Genomic DNA, 22,080 nt, shown 5'->3' on the forward strand with positions numbered 1-22,080 from the left:
CGTGTATCCTAAAGGAAACTGCAGCTCTTCTGGTCATCCATTTATTAAACCAGTCTAATCAATGGTTTGGGCAGGGTGGTAATCCAGGAATATGTAGAGGGGCACAGGCTCCCCGTGCCTGATGAAAAAGACTTCTAAGCTGCCTTTCAAAATATATTTCCAAAATGTTGCATAAAACACACCACAAAAACGAAAATCACGATTCACAACTGAACCTTTGGAAGCAAGATCCAGAAACAGAAATCTGTTGGGAGAACACAGAGGAGTGTCTCTTTCTCACTGTTGTTCATTAGGCTGCCAGTGGAGCGGCTTCTCCATGGAAATATTACCAAGATGGGTCAATATGACACACGGTTTGTGGGCGGAAGTCTGTGGACTCTTGCAATAACACGCCCCAAAATCTCTTCAAGGCTGGGCAGTAAATTGATGCTGGTTCATGATGCCACAGAAGAATGAAGGACTAGATAGACCACAAAGAACACGTGTATTATTTGTTTAAAAAAAGTTCTGAACAGGAAAAATAAAGTACTTGTGGTTAGTGGATGGCTCAGACCTTTTTATATAAATTTTATATGGTTTTTCAGATTAAAATTTTAGTCACACATCCAACATACAACCAAGATTCCAAAAAAATCTCCTGGACTTCCCTCCTCCCTGTTGTGGGTCCTGTTGTTAATCATTTCCTCCCACATCTTTTATAATAATCCAAATCTTTTACCTCTCAACTGTGTCCAAAATTTACCATTAAATTACAAGTGTTATTCCAATCCTACTAATGATTTTAACTGTTTGCAATGGTTTTAAGATAAATTATAAATTTTCCCCATTCCATATTAAAATCATGGTCTTCCTGATTTCTGATTCTTCCAGTCATATTAGCCATTTCGGCATAATCCATCAATTTGATCTCTGGTAGACCTACCTACCTACCAGGCTCAGAACTTCTTTAGCTTTTCCCTCCCAGTCAGTGTGGTGTAGTGGTTAAGAGCGGTAGACTTGTAATCTGGTGAACCGGATTCGCGTCTCCGCTCCTCCATATGCAGCTGCTGGGTGACTTTGGACTAGTCACACTTCTCTGAAGTCTCTCAGCCTCACTCACCTCACAGAGTGTTTGTTGGGGAGGAAGGGAAAGGAGAATGTTAGCCGCTTTGAGACTCCTTCGGGTAGTGATAAAGCGGGATATCAAATCCAAACTCTTCTTCTTCTTCTTCTTCCCAGATGATATGCTGGTCATTCAGGGTGGCTCCTGAAAGGCTGCTTTGTGCTGAAGCACAGCTGAAGTTCAAAGCACACACAATAGGCACATGCTCTGCAATGGCCACACACAGACGCTAAACTGTGAAACTCCCTCCCCAAAGGGGTACATGCAGCACCTTTGTTGTCTGGTGCATTCTGAAGGTGTACCTTTTTATCCTGGCCTTTGACAGTTAAAAGGTTTTTGCTTTGCAGGACCTGCCTCTTTTGCCAAATCTGTATTTGTATTTGTCCCAAGTCCCGTGGAGATATCATGGAGGGGCGGTGGTGGTCTGATCCCAAGGAGGAGAGGAGCTCAGGGAGCTGGGAGCTGGATGACCCTGGAAGTGTGAAGAGTCCAGGAAAATTGTTGGTAGTGTGGTGGATGGCAAGCCGGATCTCAGAGAAGAGGAGTTTGGATTTGATATCCCTCTTTCTCACTACCCAAAGGAGTATCAAAGCGGCTCACAATCTCCTTTCCCTTCCTCCCCCACAACAAACACTCTGTGAGGTGAGTGGTGCTGAGAGACTTCAGAGAAGTGTGACTAGCCCAAGGTCACCCAGCAGCTGCATGTGGAAGAGCGGGGAAGCGAACCCGGTTCACCAGATTACGAGTCTACCGCTCTTAACCACTACACCACACTGGTACCAAGTGAGTTCACAGAGAACGAGTTCTGCTTCGGTGATAGCAGACACCCCTAGTGTCTGTTAGTTGGGGACACCCTTGCATCAGAGGGCATGGGGGACTGGGAGGTGGCCACCCCAGCTGCATAGCCAATAAAGAGGTTCCAAACCACAAAAGCATTGCCAGACTGTGTTCCTGTTCTCATACTGAGCATAGTGGGTTTCTCCATTAATGCTGACATCATGGCTTCTTGAGACCAATTGTCTATTAAGTTCGTGCACCTATCCCAGGACTCAGCAAACTTTTTCAGCAGGCGGCCGGTCCACTGTCCCTCAGACCTTTTGGGGGGCCGGATTATCTACATCTATTTATCATCTATCTATCTATCTATCTATCTATCTATCTATCTATCTATCTATATCTATCTATCTATCTATCTATCTATCTATCATCTATCATCTATATCTATCTATCTATCTATCTATCTATCTATCTATCTATCTATCTATCTATCTCTATATCTATCTATCTCTATCTATCTATTTTGGGGAAAGTGAATGAATTCCTATGCCCCACAAATAACCCAGAGATGCATTTTAAATAAATGTACACATTCTACTCATGCAAAAACACTAGGCAGGCCCCACAAATAACCCACAGATGCATTTTAAATAAAAGCACACATTCTACTCATGTAAAAACATGCTGATTCCCAGACCGTCCGTGGGCTGGATTTGGAAGGCGATTGGGCTGGATCCGGCCCCTGGGCCTTAGTTTGCCTACCCATGACCTATCCCCCTCAAAAACCCACTGTTGGCTCCTCCTGCTCAGTTCTCGTTTGCTTCTCTGCATCTCCGATATCGAAAGTGCCCCACTCCCTATTGGATGCCAGGTTTTGACTCCCACCTTCCCTGCCATTCTGAACAGAGAAGAGGTGCAAGGAGCTTGTTTGTGAGCACAGCTGATGGAGGTGACTTTCCCCCCTGCTAATGGGACATCCCATTTTGTGGTCCCCCCCCTCTCTCTCTCCTGCCCCAGTATCTGTTGGATACAGCACAGCACACATTTTTGTTGTTGTCGCGGGCGCTTTATCATCGAAATTCCACCGGCCCCAAAAAGGTTGGCAACCCTTGATCCCCTGCCGCTGCTGCTTTAATGGGGGAAGCCGTAAAAACAGCTATTATTCTCATTCATCTTAATCCAGAAGCACAGTGCAGTGCAGGCTGCATGCCTACAGGAACATCTGTGAAGACCTTCTGCCTCTATTGAAATTAATGAGGCTTCCACCGCGGATGGGAAAGCTCCCAATATACATGGTTCAAATCACCTGCATTTATAAGAGTTTGCTGGATCGTGGTGGATGCATTTTGGAACGACTATTACAACTGTAGCCCAACCTCTCTCTTAACAATAGGTCTTGTTTTTCGTTTGTTTGTTTGAAATGAATTCCTTCAAGAGCAGACTTTCAGGTGTTTTCTATCTCCCTCTTTCTTACACCGCTAACAGGACTGGGTAGTGCTTTTCTTGAGTACAAGGCATGAAATTTATTACGGTCAGAGGCCAGCTTGAGAAAAACAAATGGAACTACAATCCCAATAGCAAAACATTTAAAAGAAAAGTCATGTTTCTGGCAAGCTTGTGGATTTTATTTCTTTAAAATAGTGGTGTCTTGAAGCAAAATCTGGGTTGCCTCCAACACTGTGCAAGGAGACAATTAGTTTTTTTAGTGTGGCAGTGCCTAAACTTTGGAACTCCTTGCTGATTGACAGAAGGCGGGGGTGGGGTGGGGGTGGGGGCTGTGCTGTGTTTTCTTTGGTGCTGGCTTAAAACATTTTTGTTCAGTCAATTAACGTAGAATGCCGACTTGTATTTTAATCTTTTAATGCTAACTTTTGACTTTAATTATCTTGCAAACGTCTTCAATGCCTGTCTTTAAACAACAGTTTTAAATTTTGTGCGTGGCCCGCTTGGAGGTTTTATTAACAATCAGACAGTATATAAATGCTGTGAAACAAATAAGTAGGCAGGACAGGATTTTGTCACAACTTTATTTTTGCCACATTGTTTGACAGTTCACCCGCTCCCCAAGTTATGCATGAAAGCAACCTGCTGGTTGCAGGCTCTCTCACCCCTCCACGGCCTGGGTCAGCCGCAATAAAGCAGATGCAGTTATGAAATTGCAATTTTAGTGCATCCGTCGCTTGCACTCAACAGAGAACTGCCCACTGGAGAGAGGCAGCCAAGCTGTTTTGAGCTCCTAAGTTAGAGCGAAACCTTCACACAGCATTTATCTTGGAAATGAATTCTAGGACTCTGTGTTGATGGTACATCTTCCTCGGCTTTTGGGCATCTAAATACGGACCCGGTCTAAGAAGCTGTTCTTCTCACATTTGCCCAGACGTTCTTCTTCATTCCTTGCGCTGCCTTCACTTCACTGAACTCCAATTTGACATTGAGAGCTTCATCCTCAGGCTCCGGATTTTCTCTGATCGCCCCTTGGGGCTTTGCGACGACGACAGGAAGCGGGCCGCGTTCTTCACAGAATTCTACGACGTAGAGGCCTTTCTTATTGGCTAGGTTTTGGTGAGTTTCCTAGTTGGGGAGGGGAGAGAAAAGACAAACATTTAAGCCACAAGTAGAAGAAGAAGTAGAAGAAGAGTTTGGATTTGATATCCCGCTTTATCACTACCCGAAGGAGTCTCAAAGTGGCTAACATTCTCCTTTCCCTTCCTCCCCCACAACAAACACTGTGAGATGAGTGAGGCTGAGAGACTTCAGAGAAGTGTGACTGGCCCAAGGTCACCCAGCAGCTGCATGTGGAGGAGCGGAGACGCGAACCCGGTTCACCAGATTACGAGACTACCGCTCTTAACCACTACACCACACTGGCTGATCCATCCAATTTCAAACCGTAACCATGTAGATATTCTGCATAGTTGGCTCAAAGGCTTTAGTGGCGAGATTGGCAAGTCACCTTTTCTTCTAAACAAGAGAAGGGACGCTTTAGGATCCAGCAACTCAGAAACCGCTTTGGAAAGAAAACAGGCACCTGCTAGACACAGATAACCTCACATTTTATTATTATTTTAATATATATATATGTTGCTAGCCCTCATGGATGCAACAATGAGCTAAAAAATATCCAGGTGATATCAAACCAGAAAGAAAGCCAAGAAACTCAAAATCATTCGGTCTTGTTTTTTCAAGTCCCGTGACCAGCTCAATTAGCATGCATAAAGATTAAGCTGGTGCCCTAATAAGCCTTAAATGTGAGAGTCTGTGTTCTCAGGAAGGAATGAATGCACAATTCCTCAGACCCTAGACTGGTTTGCACACAACCACGGCTTAGTGCAAACCCAGAGAGACGACTGCAGCTGCTTTGCTCCCCTCTTGCCAGGCTGTTGCACTAACAATTTATTATAGAATGACGCAATGCATGATCCCAACCCCCAGTGCATCATCTCTTAACCATGGATAGCAAACTTTTGGGCAGAGGGCAAGTTAGAATGCAAAGTGGCAGTCTTGCCCCTCCAATTGACATGCATAGGATTGTACTGTAACAAAACATGAGCTACCCTGGATAAGACCGGGCATGTCTTACCTGTTTTGCTAATCCCTTGAAGAGCGCTCGGGTGACATTCAGCAAATTCCTGGATCCATAAAGCTTGGCGTACATGTCTTGAATCCCAATAAGTTTGCACATGGTAATGATAGCTCGGTGGCAGTGAAGACCGTATCCTGGGGGAAGCAGTTAGCGAGCATTAAAGCAGCCCAGTAAAATAATTACTAAACAATTGCTTTCGGCATGGAATTACACTACAAATCACACCAGTTTGAACCATCACAATCTGCACCTGAGCCTCAGATGGGTACAGATTGGCCAGGGGCTCCAAAAATTGATGAAACCGCCCAGTCAATCCCAATTTACCTTCTCTCCGCCCCTGCTGTCACTAAACGCTTTTGCACAAATGTTTAAACTGTGGACCGGAACATCAGTTAAGTGAATCATACTTTATTTATACCTGAGTCCACGCTGAACCACCGCCTGCCCAAATATCGTTTGCAGAGCTCTGGAGACTAGACCTTCTTACACATCAGAGAATCAGACCCTAATCAGAGATGTACACAGCCCTGGGCTGCGATGTTGAGCAGACATGAGAAAGGGAAAGAACAAGAACCACAGGAACTGAGAAACTATGTATTCTTCCTTAAGGCCTGTTAGAGGTTTTAATTCAAGCCAGAAGGCCATGGCACAGTGCATTGTATCACCTGTGTTATTCTGGAGGTGTAGGAGAGAAGGAAGAGAGAAAGAAAGTCCTATCCAAATATTGCACAGCATGGAGATTAAGTAAGTGCACGTCTTCCCCTCATCCGAAGATATTTATACCAACTGCACAACATGAGATTTATAGCGAGGTTTTCATAGGCCTTCAATTAAGGGCACTACTTAAAGGCATCAGCCACAAGTGATGCAAAAGGAGGACTGCCCTTCTGAAATAACTGTGCTTTGGCGGAGGAAACACTCCCATTGAGCTGATCTCGGTAACAGTCTGGGTTGCTGGAAATGAAAAGCAGAACAGTGCAGGCTGTGAGAATAGGTCTGAGGAGCGGCCAGAGCTTTCAAGAAGCTTAAAATGGGAAGCTTGCTACCAAAACGACAGGATTTTGAATGGCAATCATTTCATTCATTCATTTGGGTGGGAGGCAACGTGCTTGTTAACGGGAGCAAGGTGATTTATTATTGAAAGCGCTGGTCACTGCTCTGTTGCCAAGCAAACTCCCTGCGCTGCTTTCATTCGTCATCTGAATCTGCCACTTGCTCAAAGCTTTTTATTCTGCAAGACTGGTCCTACAGGAGGCTGAGGGAATTGCCATCAGACCCGGATCCTTTGGCAATTCATTTTCACCTTTGGGAGGGATGGGAGCTCTAAGCCTCTCTCCCCATCACTTTGAAGCCAACAGAGATAGGTATAACATAGGCCCTGTTTTGTAGACTGCTGAAGCGCTGCGGGATGTGCGTTAGGTACCATAATGCTGGTGATATGAAGATTGCTTTTCAAGGCATGATTTGGTTATGAGACAGAAGAATGCAGCACAGCTGCTGGAGGGAAGCAGGCAGATACGAGCTGGGTATCTTTAGCCTAAAGAAAATAAGAAATTAAACGGGAGGGGAGAACATGACAGTGCTCTTCAAATATCTGAAGGGCTGTCATGCAGAAGATGGGGTGGACCTGGTCTCTGTTGCTCCAGAAAAAAGGACTAGAACCAGTTTGGAAATTGCAGAGAAGCAGAACCCAGTTCAAGGCACACAGAGAGGAATAGAGATCAATGGCAGAGCACACACAGGAAGTCTCAAGTCCAGGACTTAGAATCTCTTGTTGAAAGGGTCTCAGGTAGCAGAAAAACCTTATCTGGCGACTCTCGAGAGCTGCTGCCAGCCAGGGTGGGCAATACTGGGGAGGTGGACCAAGCAGCCTGGCCTGGCATAAGAACCTATCTATTCTTCCTTAAGGATCGTAATTCTTCAATTCTTCTTAGGATCCTGATTCATTTCAAAAGTACCGGTAACTCCTTGCCAGGCTGTGAAAACAGTCCAGTCCTTTGAAGGACACCTGAAGGTCTCATTAAAATGATGCATCCTGGGCACAAATCTCAGCTAGGCTCTCTGCTGTGCACAACTGATCCCTACATGAGTGAAGGCTGCATTGCTCTCTTCATTTGAAAAATGTTATGAATGGAAAACAGGAAATCCCTAGTGGCCCAGACAGAGCACGCTCAGTGTAAACAGGACACCGAAGCCCCCATTCCAAGAGGGGGGAATCTGTGGCCTTGCAGATGTTCTTGAACTCTGCCATCTCCTACCAATTGACCATACTGGCTGGGGCTGGGAATGTGAGAACATCTGGAGGGCCACCCTCCATTCCTGCCACATCTGTACAAAGCGGCAAATGCAAAATTTGGGTGTGTGTCTCCGGTGCTGAATGGGACACGAGTGGCGCTGTGGGTTAAACCACAGAGCCTAGGACTCGCCGATCAGAAGGTCGGTGGTTCGAATCCTCACCACGGGGTGAGCTCCCTTTGCTCAGTCCCTGCTCCTGCCAACCTAGCAGTTTGAAAGCACGTCAAAATGCAAGTAGATAAATAGGCACCACTCTGGCGGGAAGGTAAACGGCGTTTCCGTGCGCTGCTCTGATTCGCCAGAAGTGGCTTAGTCATGCTGACCACATGACCCGAAGCTGTACGCCGGCTCCCTTGGCCAATAAAGCGAGATGAGCGCCGCAACCCCAGAGTTGGCCACGACTGGACCTAATGGTCAGGGGTCCCTTTACCTTTTTACCTCCGGTGCTGAGGAAAGAAAAGAATTTTCCGTAACCTCTAGCTCCACCTCTGCCTTCGGTCAGGTGCAAATATTTAGCTCCTATCGCAAAGTAACCTGGGGCAACAGCTGACCGTTTACCGTGCAAGCCGGCCAATTCGCACCCGCTAAGAAGTAATCCGCAGAAATGCAGTTTTGGAGTCCAAGGATGGAAAATGCGGCGCTTCCGAAATGGCAAATGTGGGACCGCTACAAAATGAAACTCTTGATAAATAGCCTTTCAGATATCGCTCAGACGTAATTATGTCGAAAACCTGATTCCATCTCCAAGCATGAAATTGATACTTTCTCAAAACAGCAGAGCAAATGGCTTTAGATGGCTATCGCTTGTTTTTCAATTATAGGGGTGGGGTGGGGGGTGTGGAAAGAAGGGGAAAAAGAGGGAAATATTAGCACAGCAAAGCCTGTGGCCTGCTAATAGACTTCCTTTCCTCCATTTACTGAGCACCGAGCTTGCCCTGCAGACTGGAATAATCTCGAAGAGCTGTCTTAATGGCTTTTTAATAAAATGCATTAGATCACACTTGGTTTTTTTAAAAGATTTATTGGCCTGAGTCACATGAACCAGCACAACTTAAAGAGGGCTGGGTCATTCTAAGCGAAAACCCCAGCACAGAACCATGGAACTGTTGAGTTGGAAGGGACTCAAGCGATCATCTAGTCCAGCCCCCCAAATTCTCATTTAAAATGGTAACACATTGTAAATCTGCAGGAACAATCAATGTAATGCTCCAGAAAGGAAGGAGACTTGAGGTTCCCTCTTGCACCCAAACCCATCTGAAAACAATGATAAAAGAAAGCACTTCTTCATGCAGCGAACAGCTGAACTACGGAACTGCAGGTGGGAGTGACAGCCACCAACTTGTATGGCTTTAAGGGACGATTAGACACATTCATGTTATCAATGGCTTCTAGTCATGGTGGGTGTGTTGTGATAGTTCCACTGTTAGAGGTCATATGCCTCTGAAAACCAGGTGCTGAGAAACACAAGTGAGCTGAGTGCTATTATGCTCAGGTCCCGCTTGCAGGTATCCCACAGGCTTCTGACTGGCGACTGTGTGAAAAAGGGGCTGTATCAGATGGGCCACTGGCCTGATCCAGCAGGCTCGCCTTGTGTTCTTATGAAGTGCAAATTTCTTACCCAGGCAATCCAACACCTGCACCATGAAAACCTGAATTCTGCAGGTTAACAACAGAAAGAATTAGAGGAACCATCGGAAATGACTATGAAAAGCAGTAGAGATATGAGATGATCAGAGCCCTCCGAACTTGAAGCATGGGAAGTCCTATTAAAAAAATTATAATTTGGAAGATTATTTGGATTATTTGATATATATAGGTATAATTTGGAATATTTAATGTGATTTGATTGGATTGTTAAAGTGGAAAATTTAATAAAAAAGAAAAAGAAAACCTGAATTCTGCTACTGGCGGCAATGACACAAACGGAACGTTTTACGCAATTGGTTTTTTCGCTAGTCTTGGGGAAGGCCATGAGAATTGCCCCTCCACCCATGGCCAACTACTAGAAATCTTATTTAGCAACCTCTCTTGAATCTGACGTTTCAGCAGGCAGTGCTCACATGCTTACAAGTCTGTTTTTTGCAATTGTAAGGATTAGAATTTGGCTTTTTTACTCCCCTGCAAAAAACAAGGAGGGAAAGAGATTCTCGGGAAGTTGAATCCCACACCCAGTGTCACATGCTGCATTTTCCTGTGCTCCCTTACAAAATGACAACAGACACACAACCCTGAAAAGGAAAGAGGGCTGTGTTTTGCTCTGGAATATTTTTTTCGCGAGCTTAAGAGGAGTGGGGGCACTCGCTTTACAATCAGAGCTACACTGGTGTGGTATGTGTGACTTTCCATTTGTATGACTCTTCACATTTTGGGAAGGCATGAGATATATTTTTCGATCATTTCTGAAATACCTAAATCAGTTGTGCCAGAAGAAAGACCCCAAAAGGTGAAAAATGTATTGGATCAATAAACCCTGCTTTACTGGTTTGTTCTCCATATTCTTGCATTTGGCGCCTTCCCCTCTTTCCTTCTTCCACAAGATGCTCCAGCAGAATTAACGTTCAAGAGACAGCAAGAGAAAAATTGTTTCATTGCACAGGTGAAGGAGTTCACAGTCAACAGAATGATGCCCGAGGCATCGGCAAGGATGAGCAATAAAACTTCCACTGCCACCCTGACCTTCCACATATGGGAATTCTTAATGCTTCCATTTGTCAGCTTGCGACAGTACTCCTGACCTAAGTTCTGCGCATTCAGCACTGCTGCCTGCCCACTGAACTTATGGGGGGGAATGAGAAATGCTGAAAAACAGAGTGCTGGGCTTCAATCTGGGCAGAGCGACTATTTCACTTTACAGGAAAGGTTATGTTAAGAAAAGAAGACTGACCACACCGATTTGGACACTTCTAAATTCCGCATCTACCTGAAGGAGCGACTCCACCCCCATCCTTCTGCCTGGACGCTGAGGTCCAGCACCGAGGGCCTTCTGGCGGTTCCCTCATTGCGAGAAGCAAAGCTACAGGGAACCAGGCAGAGGGCCTTCTCGGTAGTGGCGCCCGCCCTGTGGAATGTCTTCCCACCAGATGTCAAAGAGATAAACAACTACTTGACATTTAGAAGACATCTGAAGGCAGCCCTGTTCAGGGAAGTCTTTAATGTGTGACATTTTGATGTATTTTTAATCTTTGTTGGAAGCCACCCAGAGTGGCTGGGGAAACCCAGCTAGATGGGTGGGGTACAAATAATAAATTATCATCATCATCAGTTGCAGCTTTTACTTACCCTTGTTCTGCTTCTTCATCCGGATGGTTGTTTTCTTAACAGTGCTTGCGATATCGTGATAAACTAGAAGAAAAGGTAAATGTTACAGTAAGGAGAGGGCTGCTGGGTTGGACCAAAGGCTCATCTAGCTCAGCATGGACAGAGGATCTAAGGGCAACAGCCCACTCCCCAGCAACTGGCATTCAGAGGTAAACTACCACTGATACTGGAAGTAGTACTGCAATTCACTTTCAAGTGCCACATGTTCAGAGTATGGTACATGAGACAGCGGCATCTGAACTGGACCAGTATTCCCGCAAGGCAGGGGGTTGGACTTGATGACCCTTGGGGTGCCTCTTCCAACTCTACGCTTCTGTGATTCGCATGTGCATTCAAACTTTTGGACTTGAGCTTTAGAGACAAGCAGACTAAAGGAATGGCAAGCTACGTAGGCTGCGTCAACAGAAGTCTAGTGTCCGGATCAAGGGGAAGTCACAGTCCCGTTCTATTCTGCTCTGGTCAGACCACACCTGGAATACTGTGTCCAGTTCTGGGCACCACGATTTAATAAGGGGGATATTGACAAACTGGAACGTGGGCAGAGGAGGGCAATCAAGATGGTCAAGGGTCTGGAGACCAAGCCTTATGAGGAATGGTTGAGGGAGGTGGGTATGTTTAGCCGGGAAAAGAGGAGATATGATAGCCATCTTCAAATATCAAAAGGGCTTCAAATATCTTCTGCTCTGAACAGTAGGACATGAGACAATGGATTCAAGTTACAAGAAAGGAGATTCCAACCAAACATGGGGGGCGGGGGGGAACTTTCTGGTGGTAAGAGCTTTTTGACAGTGCAACGGACTCCCTTGGAGGGTGATGGACTCTTTTTCATCGGAGGTTTTTAATCAGAGCTTTGATGGTTGCCTGTTAGGGATGCTTTAGCTGCGATTCCTGCATTGCAGGGGTTGGCCTAGATGACCCGTGGGGTCCCTTCCAACTCTACAATTCTACAAGAAGAAGTAATGCAACTAGCTGGCTTTTAAAACCTTAGGTAGAGTCTAAAATCTTGCAACTTACTTGTGTGATCTTCGTATCTTTCGATATAGTGCAAATAGTGGATAGCTCTGTTCTTCGCCTAGGGGGGAAAAAATCCAAGAAGACACTTTTCATTAAGAAATGATTATGTCAGATGACTGTTTCCATTTTACGGCGAGATCGAATTTAAGATAAAAATAAGAGCTATTTCTGCCAATTACGTACCGACCTGAAATGTAATTAGTTTGATAAATTAAAAGGGATCAAAATGCTTTTATAAAGTACCACAGACTATGCCCAACCAAACTTGCCAGCCTACCTGCCCACACTGGCAATGTCAGCTATTTGGGGGTCTAAAACGAAAAATCCTGCAGTTCCCACAGGGATTCCGCTTCTTTTCCTTTCCTCAATGGCTGCCAGCACGCCCCTGAAAAGTTGCTCCCGAAGGATAGCAGATCCTCAAGCTCAATTTTTTTTTTTGTATACATGGAGGGAGGGCAGGAACTGGAGGAGGGAGGCAATCTACAACACAGCTATGCCCTCCTTTTGCAAAAGAGAGCAACAGATCCCCAGCTGGTTTGATGCTGGCCTAAGTTTCCAGTGTTCTTCACATGGAACATAGGAATCTGCCTTCTACCGAGTCAGATCATTAGTCTATCTAGCTACAGCACCATCTACGCTGACTGGCAAGGGGCCTCAGGCAGGGAACCTTTCTCAGTCCTACCTAAAAATGATAGGGATTGAAATCTGCAAGCATTGCAGGTGCTCCCATCACTGAGCTACATTCCGTCCCCCCAGTATGTTCTCATGCCAGGACAGAACCACGGCACTGTGTGCATTTTATGCATAAATACCAAGTAAAGGAAGACCAGATTTGAAGGAAGACATCTGAAGGCAGCCCTGTTTAGGGAAGCTTTTAATGTTTAATAGACTATTGTATTTTAATATTCTGTTGGAAGCCGCCCAGAGTGGCTGGGGAAACCCAGCCAGATGGGCAGGGTATAAATAAATTTATTATTATTATTATTATTATTATTATTATTATTATTATTATTAAAGGTAAAGGACCCCTGACCATTAGGTCCAGTTGTGACCGACTCTGGGGTTGCGACGCTCATCTTGCTTCATTGGTCGAGGGAGCCGGCGTACAGCTTCTGGGTCATGTGGCCAGCATGACTAAGCCGCTTCTGGCAAACCAGAGCAGTACATGGAAACGCCATTTACCTTCCCGCCGGAGTGGTACCTATTGATCTACTTGCATTTTGACGTGCTTTTGAACTGCTAGGTTGGCAGGAGCAGGGACCGAGCAATGGGAGCTCACCCTGTCGCAGGGATTCGAACCGCTGACCTTCTGATCGGCAAGTCCTAGGCTCTGTGGTTTTACACACAGCACCACCCGCATCCCCACATCATCATCATCATCATTATTATTACTTTTAAAAGGACATACTTTCCTCAATGCAATCATCCTGTCTGTTGCTTTTCCCAGTGCAAAACCTGAGGGGTGCAAACAGATTGTTAGATTGGTTAGTAGACAAATGCCGCATGTGGAAATCTGCAAAGCACTTGCGAACAAGGAGGTCTCCTCATAGCTACGCACTTTGCCCCACCGAGGCAAGTGGTGGTCCTGAAGTGCTTTTGCATTTTCAGCTTGGCTTCCCCCCCAAAGGACACTAAAACTGTCCAGAAATGTGCTCAAGGAATCAGATGGCAGTTACGAAAGTCTTCACCTCTCCCTTCCGTCTGTGGAACGGCTTGCTAGCTTTCAGCAAAACGGAGGAAAAAACCTTACTAAATGTGCCCTTGGCTCCTTGATGAATTTACTTTCCGTGCAATTAAACGGCACAAGTCTTGGCTTTCATGGAACAGAGTGCCACCGGGAACCACAGAGCGTAATTATAGAATTGTGGTGTTGGAAGGGACCTCCTGCGACGCAGGAATCCCAACTAAAGCATCCATGACACATGGCCATCCAACCTCTGCAAATTAAAAGCAAAGGACCCTGTATTAATCTACATCCCAAGAACACAGGCAACGAGGGTGGCTTTGCTGCTGGCCTGTAATCTTGGCAACAGCATTGGATTCTTACTCTCCGAGGAAAAATAAATTGGTGTCTGATGGTGTATTTTAGAAGCTGCTGCAAGAGAAGTGTTATTTCCTTGCTAAGTTCGTATTTAACAATGTTCCAAAGAAAATTGCTGACAGTCAGGAAAAAGCCCCCTTACCAGCAGCCTTTTTAAACAGGGGCAGCCAAACGTTGTGCATTGCGAAGGCCGAAGTGTCCTTTCGAGTCAGAGGAGAGGAAACAGCCTTCTACTCGGGGGCAAAACCCTCCTCTCCTGACCAGTTCCTTGGCCTTTCCACGCTTCAGGCAATACTGTGTTCTATCTCCTTCCACCCTTGCAGAAATTCTCCCCCTTCCACCCCTTGGGTGATGAAGATCGAAAATAACTTGGGCATGAGATACGGAAGATGATAGACAAAAGCACACATTCAAGGGCTGCGGCCAACACAGAGCACAAACCCTGGATGGAGACGCACACACCAAAGAAACAGAGACGCAACTGAAAAGAAGTTATAGAAAAATAGTGGGTTGCTACGGTTATGAAATGAAGAAAAGCTGCCCCCTGAGAATGAAGTGCTCACTTACCAGCAATTCCATTTCCATTTCCAACCACCACCAGGGCACTGACAGATTTTCTCCTTCCTTCCTTGGCTGTCATATTAAATACATTTTTCAACTGAAAAAGAGAGAGAGAAAGAGAAAATGCAGGCAAAGTTTAAGATTGTTGATAAGTAAAAATAAAAAGAGGACATTTGTGGTAAGACTGTTCTGATGGATGCTGCCTCTTTGCCAATCAAGATTCATCATTTTGACAGCTCTCTTGATATGGGTGGGTTGTTGGGAGCACTGTTATTTTCTGAGGGGGTGTGAGGGGGGAGGACAGGCAGATGGGAGACTCCTATGCTGCCTTCCTAAAATGGTATGGAGATCTATTTGGCCTTGTGTGCATTGCATTTTATTTCCATGTTAGGCCTTGCTTCTCTCTCCTTATTGGTGTTAAATGATTGTTGTTTGGTCGTTTAGTCTTCGTGACCCCATGGACCAGAGCACGCCAGGCACTCCTGTCTTCCACTGCCTCCCGCAGTTTGGTCAAACTCATGCTGGTAGCTTCGAGAACACTGTCCAACCATCTCGTCCTCAGTCGTCCCCTTCTTCTTGTGCCCTCCATCTTTCCCAACATCAGGGTCTTTTCCAGGGAGTCTTCTCTTCTCATGAGGTGGCCAAAGTATTGGAGCCTCAGCTTCATGATCTGTCCTTCCAGTGAGCACTCAGGGCTGATTTCCTTAAGGATGGATAGGTTTGATCTTCTTGCAGTCCATGGGACTCTCAAGAGTCTCCTCCAGCACCATAATTCAAAAGCATCAATTCTTTGGCGATCAGCCTTCTTTATGGTCCAGCTCTCACTTCCATACATCACTACTGGGAAAACCATAGCTTTAACTATATGAACCTTTGTTGGCAAGGTGATGTCTCTGCTTTTTAAGATTAAATGATTAGGTTAGTTTAAACCAGGGATGCAGGAATCTGGGGCCCTCCAGTCCCCATCCGCCCCAGCCAAGGGATGATGGGACTTGAAGTCCAACAACACCAGGAAGGCCACAAGTTCTCCATCCCAGGTTTAAAACTTTTATTTGCATAGTGCTACCTGTGTATAGTGTTACCTGGGAACGGTTGTCCATTTGATGCTGTAAACCCCTTCAGATACCATCTTGTGGAATGGAGGCATAAGAATAAATTATATGAATGGATGTGTCTGGCTCTTTTACCATCCATGGAGAGTTTCTGTGCACATCCACGCACCCCCTTTAACGTATCTCTGCATCAACACACCTCTTTTCATGGTCGCCAACATATCAGTTCAGAATGAAACAAAGCAAGGGAAAACAATCAGATCTGTTCAGCTGCACAACTTATAAGGGCTGCAGGATTCCACTTGAGGAACTGAGACTAAATGCAACACAGAATTCTTCTTACTCTTTTTTAAAGTCACCCAGGACCCTGCATGCATGTACAGGCAGGAGAGCAGGCTGGTGGATGCCTTTCGTTTGATTTCTGTGTGGCCGGTTCAATAGTTAGCCATAACTTCTCTTTGCTAAGGCGTCTGCTTGGTTAAGAAACCAGACGCGAGACATTTGAAGTTCTCTTCCCTGCAGTACTTCACTCAAACTTCACACTTCATTTCTAATCAGTGTGCTAAAGAAATATCACTGCACAGGATAAAAACAATAATGCGGCGAGACATCAAACCCTGCTCTATTTTGCTTTCTAAGCTGACATGTTCCTAGAGTGCTCTCCCAGCGACAGGTTAACGTGCTGTGTCATTTGAGGGAGGAGTTCTCAATTTATTTATTTTTCAGTTGGCAGAACAGATTCTGCTTGAATCGGCAGCGGCTAAGTCTTGTGTGCTAAAATGCAACTGATGGGAGTTAGAGAACTGCCACCAGATTTCCAGAACAACAAAGACAATGTATTTATTTAGATTTTATAGGCCAGCCTTCATCATTTATCCCAGAGTGCATGTCTGTCTGTCTGTTGTTTTGCTTAGCTCCAAGCTTTTCTGATCAATGTTGGCTTGTTCTGAGGCCTTTTTGCTAGATGAAACGATGTCTTACTTTGAACCTGTCCCTTCAAGTTCTGAAGCTGTTTGTGGCCATTCTTCTACAAACCAGTCCTTTGGGGCTTTGGCCTGTAAACAACTTGGAAGAGATTTTGGCTTCTGGCTTTTGCTTGTTCCCAGGTGAGGTTTACACTCACAATTTCAGTTTTCCAACCTTTCCCCCTTAATCTGGATTGCGCACAGGATTCCACCTGGATTACTTGTAGCATTTTGCATTCATCTCTTAGCTCTTCTCCAAACCCACAGAAACGGGTTCATTTGAATTTTTGCTTGGGCAAGTAGTGATCATGTTATTTGTTTTCTTTTTCCTTAATATTTAGGATAAGTTATTATATAGCTGGAACACAGCAAAGCCTTTAACTAGGTTGGACTATAAAAGCAGACTTGCATAATAGTTAAAAGTTTTGCACGCCATAATTATTGTTTGTAAAAATTAAGTTGCATATTGGTTTTCTGAGCAGTGTTAATACTTTAGCTGCATATTTTGCTTCCCCATATAATCAGTATATACTGAGTGGCATTCAGCGAAGTCTTACTCAGAATAGGTCCACTGAAATTAATGGACCTGTTAATAATGTTTATTAATGTCAATGGGCCAAACTTTGTCAAGCCTAGCTGAATACCACCCACTTACTTTTCCCCTTCCCCAAGATTCATTCATGTATGAGCCTAAAAATAACGTAGAGAAATCGGTACCACAGTACATCTGCTATATATTTTGGAAAGTTGGCTGCTTGTTGGCTAAGTATTTGGACATTTCTTGAGAATTTTTGTTCCTGAGATAAAGCAGTATGTTTCCCCTCTATATTTAGATACAAGTGGGCCCCACTCTAAACCAAGATGGCAGGCCGAACCTTTCAAAACTGCACCGATTTTAATCACCGATTTCAGAACCGATTTTTGTGTTTCTTTGAATTCCCAAGCAATGGTAGATATGAGGCTGCTAGTATCTTTCATAAACCAAAATGGTCACTACCCTCTCACCAACTGAAGGAAATGAAGAACCTCACCGTTACTACCCTTCTATTTTCAAGTGTAAGACATGCTCTGCTTCCTGCAGATTGGGTGCTAGGATCTTCTCTGCTTCAGAAATGAACACTCACCAGCAATGCACCATTTCCAATACCAGCCTTTGTGTAACGGAACTGGAAGGAGCACTTGCTGAATCATTCAGATTAAATAGACACGTTTCCTAGCTGAATTAAACTAACCAAACTCCCAGCTTCATCCAGCACCCAGCAACCGTATCCATAAAGTTAACACCTCCCCCTCAAAACACAGCACATCGGAAGCGTTCTCGATGATGACATGTTTCTAGGATTCTGCACTGCCTAGGGATGCCGTAACAGGGCACCACGCCTAAATGTATGCACTGATATGAAGCAGGCTGCACGTGCATTCTTTGTAGCTGCAGGAGGGAGGAAAAAGTAAAGGAAAAGATCAACCCGAGGGAGGATTTCAGCAGATATTATCTGCTGAACTTTGCCAATGAGATCCATGCATCACCGTGCTGTTTCAACAGGAGCACAGCTGAATCAACAAGTACTCTGCTACTGGAGAGTCTGCATTTGGCTCTCCCGATAAGCTATCTGGACAAACCCAGATCCATGGGAAGTCTGGGTTTTATTACTATGAAAGCTTTTCTCCTTTATTTCTTAAGCGTTTACTGGTGGATATCTGAAGTTCACAGGCTGATTTATGGGAGGAAAACAACCCCCAAGGCAAGAAAAAAGAGCTTTTTGAAAAACCCCTCTATGCAAACTTGGGTTGCTGCGAAAGAGTACTGCTCTCGATTTCCTAACGCTGGCTAAGAGATTGGGAGCAGCATAAGGAAACTGGGGGCAGAACAGAGGATCACAGGCTCTCCAGCATGAAACCCGCCCCCCCAACTCAAGGCACAGTCAAGGGTTACATCAATAACTCCACAATAGCAACTGCAACAAGATAAAAACTACCTAGTTTCTACAATAACACAAGCAGCCTGGTTTCTCTTTACTCCTCTTCTCATCCTACCAAAAAACCTATGTGTACAACCTAAGAATTGAAGCAGACCTGGCCAACAGCTAGATTTTTATATTTTCAAATATAGGGCTGGGGGAATCAACCTTTGACTGATCCTTGGAAACAACAGCTGTTTGTTCCTCCTGCTCAGCTTCTGCAGGTCCATCCAGAAGCCTGCATAGCACCTAACAGAACCTCATACGAACACCGTCTATCTCTTTCCAACATTGCATTTAGTCAATCACAGCCCTTGGGATGCAAACTCCACAATTTCAGCATCGGCCACTTCCCCCTTGCTTTGCTTACCATCTAGCCAAAAGAAGAACTCTGTAGAACTCAAAACCTTGCACATTATTCTGCAACATTCTGGTTACGCTAATAAAAGGATTTGCCCTAATACAGATTTTGGAAGCGACACTGTCAATCACGGTTAACGCTAGGCAAGTTTTTCATGTCAACCAGTTTGAAGGTTAGGAAACCCTAGTTAAGAGGTCCAGCTGCCTGCTGTTAGCCACAGTTATGGCAGATGAGGAAGAATTTATGTCAGCTGTGAGGATCAGATTCCAAGGTTTGCTCTTGATCTCTTAACCACTGGCCAGATTTCCTCTTAACTAGGATTTCCTTACTTCCAAATCCAGGAAAACGAGACTTCCTCCTTTTTTCCAGAAGGTGGCAACAGCAGCACATGGAAGCGAGTCAGGCTACTGGAGGGGGAAAACCACATACACACAAAATTACTCCTGTCAGCTGTTTCTGTGCAGCTCTGAAGGGAAATGTGCCCAGTCACCCATCACAATCAGACCCATCACATCTCTCTTAAAACTCTGTAAAGGCCTTTCAAGCTTGATAATGTGCACAGGCAGCCATGGACTGTTACTACATCAACTGTCCTGACATCAAACAATGCAATTTTTTTTTACCTACTGAGCTCCGGCAGAATTTCCTCCCCCCCCCCTCTCATTCTGGAGTAGACAAAAGCAGCTAAAATGCCCCACTGCAAAGCAATATCGATTTTGCAACTTGTACAGATATATATTCTCATTCACATATATTGTCATATGAAGAATATAAAGTTGGAGTACAGGAAAATATCTGCTGTGGGAGGCAGTGTGCATCTGAATGCCAGTTGCTGGTTGTGAAAAGTGGGGGGAGTGCTCTCGCACTCGGGTCCTGTGTGTGAACTTCCCAAGGGCACTGTGAGAAAAGGAAGCTGGATTCATATGACAGCTGCCTAGGTAAGTATAAGCGATGGTTTTTCTTTTTTTAAAAAAGGGGGTGAGGATAACATGCGCACTGCTATGGTCTGTCAGCTGAAGGAAAATCAAAATGTCTCCTTTCTATGTGGCTTTCATTTGGTACCTAGCTCAGCTGTTATCACGAGACTCTTAATCTCAGGGTTGTGGGTTCGAGATCCATGTTGGGCCACAGATTCCTGCATTGGAGGGGGTTGACTAGGGGACCCTAGCAATCCCTTCCAACTCTACAATTCAATGAATTCTAAGTATGGTACTATGTGGTGTAACAACCTTAGTCGAGCTGTGAAAAGGGGGGTGGGCGAGGAGAACACACACACACGTTTAATCATGCCACAACTGCTCAGCTTTCTGACCAAAAAAAGCCTGGGAGTCATTTTGGACTCACAGCTGTCCATGGAGGCACAGGTCAATTCTGTGTCCAGGGCAGCTGTTTACCATGCTCTGGTTATCTCCCACTTGGACTACTGCAATGCGCTCTATGTGGGGCTACCTTTGAAGGTGACCCGGAAACTACAACTAATCCAGAATGCGGCAGCTAGACTGGTGACTGGGAGCAGCTGCTGAGACCACGTAACACCGGTCTTGAAAGACCTACATTGTCTCCCAGTACGTTTCCGAGCACAATTCAAAGTGTTGGTGCTGACCTTTAAAGCCCTAAACGGCCTCGGTCCAGTATACCTGAAGGAGTGTCTCCACCTCCATCGTTCTGCCCGGACACTGAGGTCCAGCACTGAGGGCCTTCTGGTGGTTCCCTCACTGCGAGAAGTGAGGTTACAGGGAACGAACCAGGCAGAGGGCCTTCTCGGTAGTGGCGCCTGCCCTGTGGAACACCCTCCCACCAGATGTCAAAGAGAACAACAACTACCAGACTTTTAGAAGACATCTGAAGGCAGCCCTGTTTAGGGAAGCTTTTAATGTTTGATGCATTACGGTATTTTAATATTTTGTTGGAAACTGCCCAGAGTGGCTGGGGAAGCCCAGCCAGATGGGCGGGGTATAAATAAATTATTATTATTATTATTATTATTATTATTATTATTATTATTATTATTATTATTATTATTATCCTTTGACAGGCGAGCCACACACCAGGAAGGTGATGCAGGCCATATGCTATCTGGCACTGTGGTTCACAGATCCTGACAGAAGGGCTCCCAGAGTCAACAGTAAACGGTGTTGGTTGGTGACTCTTCCTCTTAACCAGTGGCGTAGCGTGGGGGGTGCAGTGGGGGCCAGCCGCACCGGGCGCAACATCTGGGGGGGGGGCGCTCGCACTCGCAGCTCTCTGCCCCTACCTGGCTCACTCACTCTCTCTCACTGCAGTGCTGGCTGTGCGAATCCGATCCGAGCCGCCGGGTCGCCGCCCACTGTGGAGGGGGTGGGTGCCAGGCGTGCGGTGCGGAGAGAGAGAGAGGGACTATCTGAGGGAGGGACAGTGCAGTGGCCGCCCAGCGCAGCGCTGAGCGCGGGAGAGAACCACACCAGACCAGCCCAGGGAGCAGCAAGAAGAAGCTGGCAGCGGCAGCAGGTTAGGGGTTAGGGGGCGCAAATTACTTGCCTTGCCCCGTGTTAGGGGGCGCAAATTACTTGCCTTGCCCCGGGTGCTGACAACCCACGCTACGCCACTGCTCTTAACAGGCTCCATGCTTTAAACTCAGCAAATATAGCCTAAGGGTTCTTTAATGTCTCACGGTGTGAAGATCAGAGGCAGAAGGATGGATAGCTCAGTCAGTAAAGCATGAGACTCTTAATCCCAGGGCTATGGGTCTGAGCCCCATGTTGGGTGAAAGATTCCTGCATTGCAGGGGGTTGGAATAACCTTGTGGCTCCTTCCAAGTCTACGATGCTATGATAGCGGCTCTGGCATGGCTGTCCTGTTATGACAAAAAGAGCTGGAGACCTAAGTTGAGAAACACTGGCAAAAGGTTTAATTTACCAGCACTGCAGAAATGTGAAGGGAGAAACAAGGTTTATAAAAGGGACATCTCTGGACAGCAAAAGGTTACTTTAAGGTTACTGCTCAAACTGTTTTATTCCATCTTCTGGAGAACATGGGGAGAAATCTATATTTAATTAGGGGAAGCAGGCAGGAAT

General features: G+C 45.5%; 1 protein-coding gene across 1 annotated transcript in view; it reads right to left on the minus strand.

The window, feature by feature from the left end:
• Window positions 1-3,889: 3,889 nt before the first annotated feature.
• MRPS5 (mitochondrial ribosomal protein S5) overlaps window positions 3,890-22,080 on the minus strand; it is a 46,448-nt gene continuing 28,257 nt past the window's right edge. The window contains exons 6-11 of the mRNA XM_083605421.1: window positions 14,698-14,788; window positions 13,498-13,544; window positions 12,090-12,147; window positions 11,037-11,099; window positions 5,460-5,596; window positions 3,890-4,450 (exon numbers count right to left, since the gene is read on the minus strand). Of these exons, the coding sequence (XP_083461547.1) occupies window positions 4,226-4,450; window positions 5,460-5,596; window positions 11,037-11,099; window positions 12,090-12,147; window positions 13,498-13,544; window positions 14,698-14,788 (621 nt within the window). The 3' untranslated portion in view covers window positions 3,890-4,225. The remainder of the gene's footprint in view (window positions 4,451-5,459; window positions 5,597-11,036; window positions 11,100-12,089; window positions 12,148-13,497; window positions 13,545-14,697; window positions 14,789-22,080) is intronic.

This window comes from Podarcis filfolensis (assembly GCF_964270895.1).
Source record: "Podarcis filfolensis genome assembly, chromosome: 3".
Classification (NCBI taxonomy): Eukaryota; Metazoa; Chordata; class Lepidosauria; order Squamata; family Lacertidae; genus Podarcis; species Podarcis filfolensis.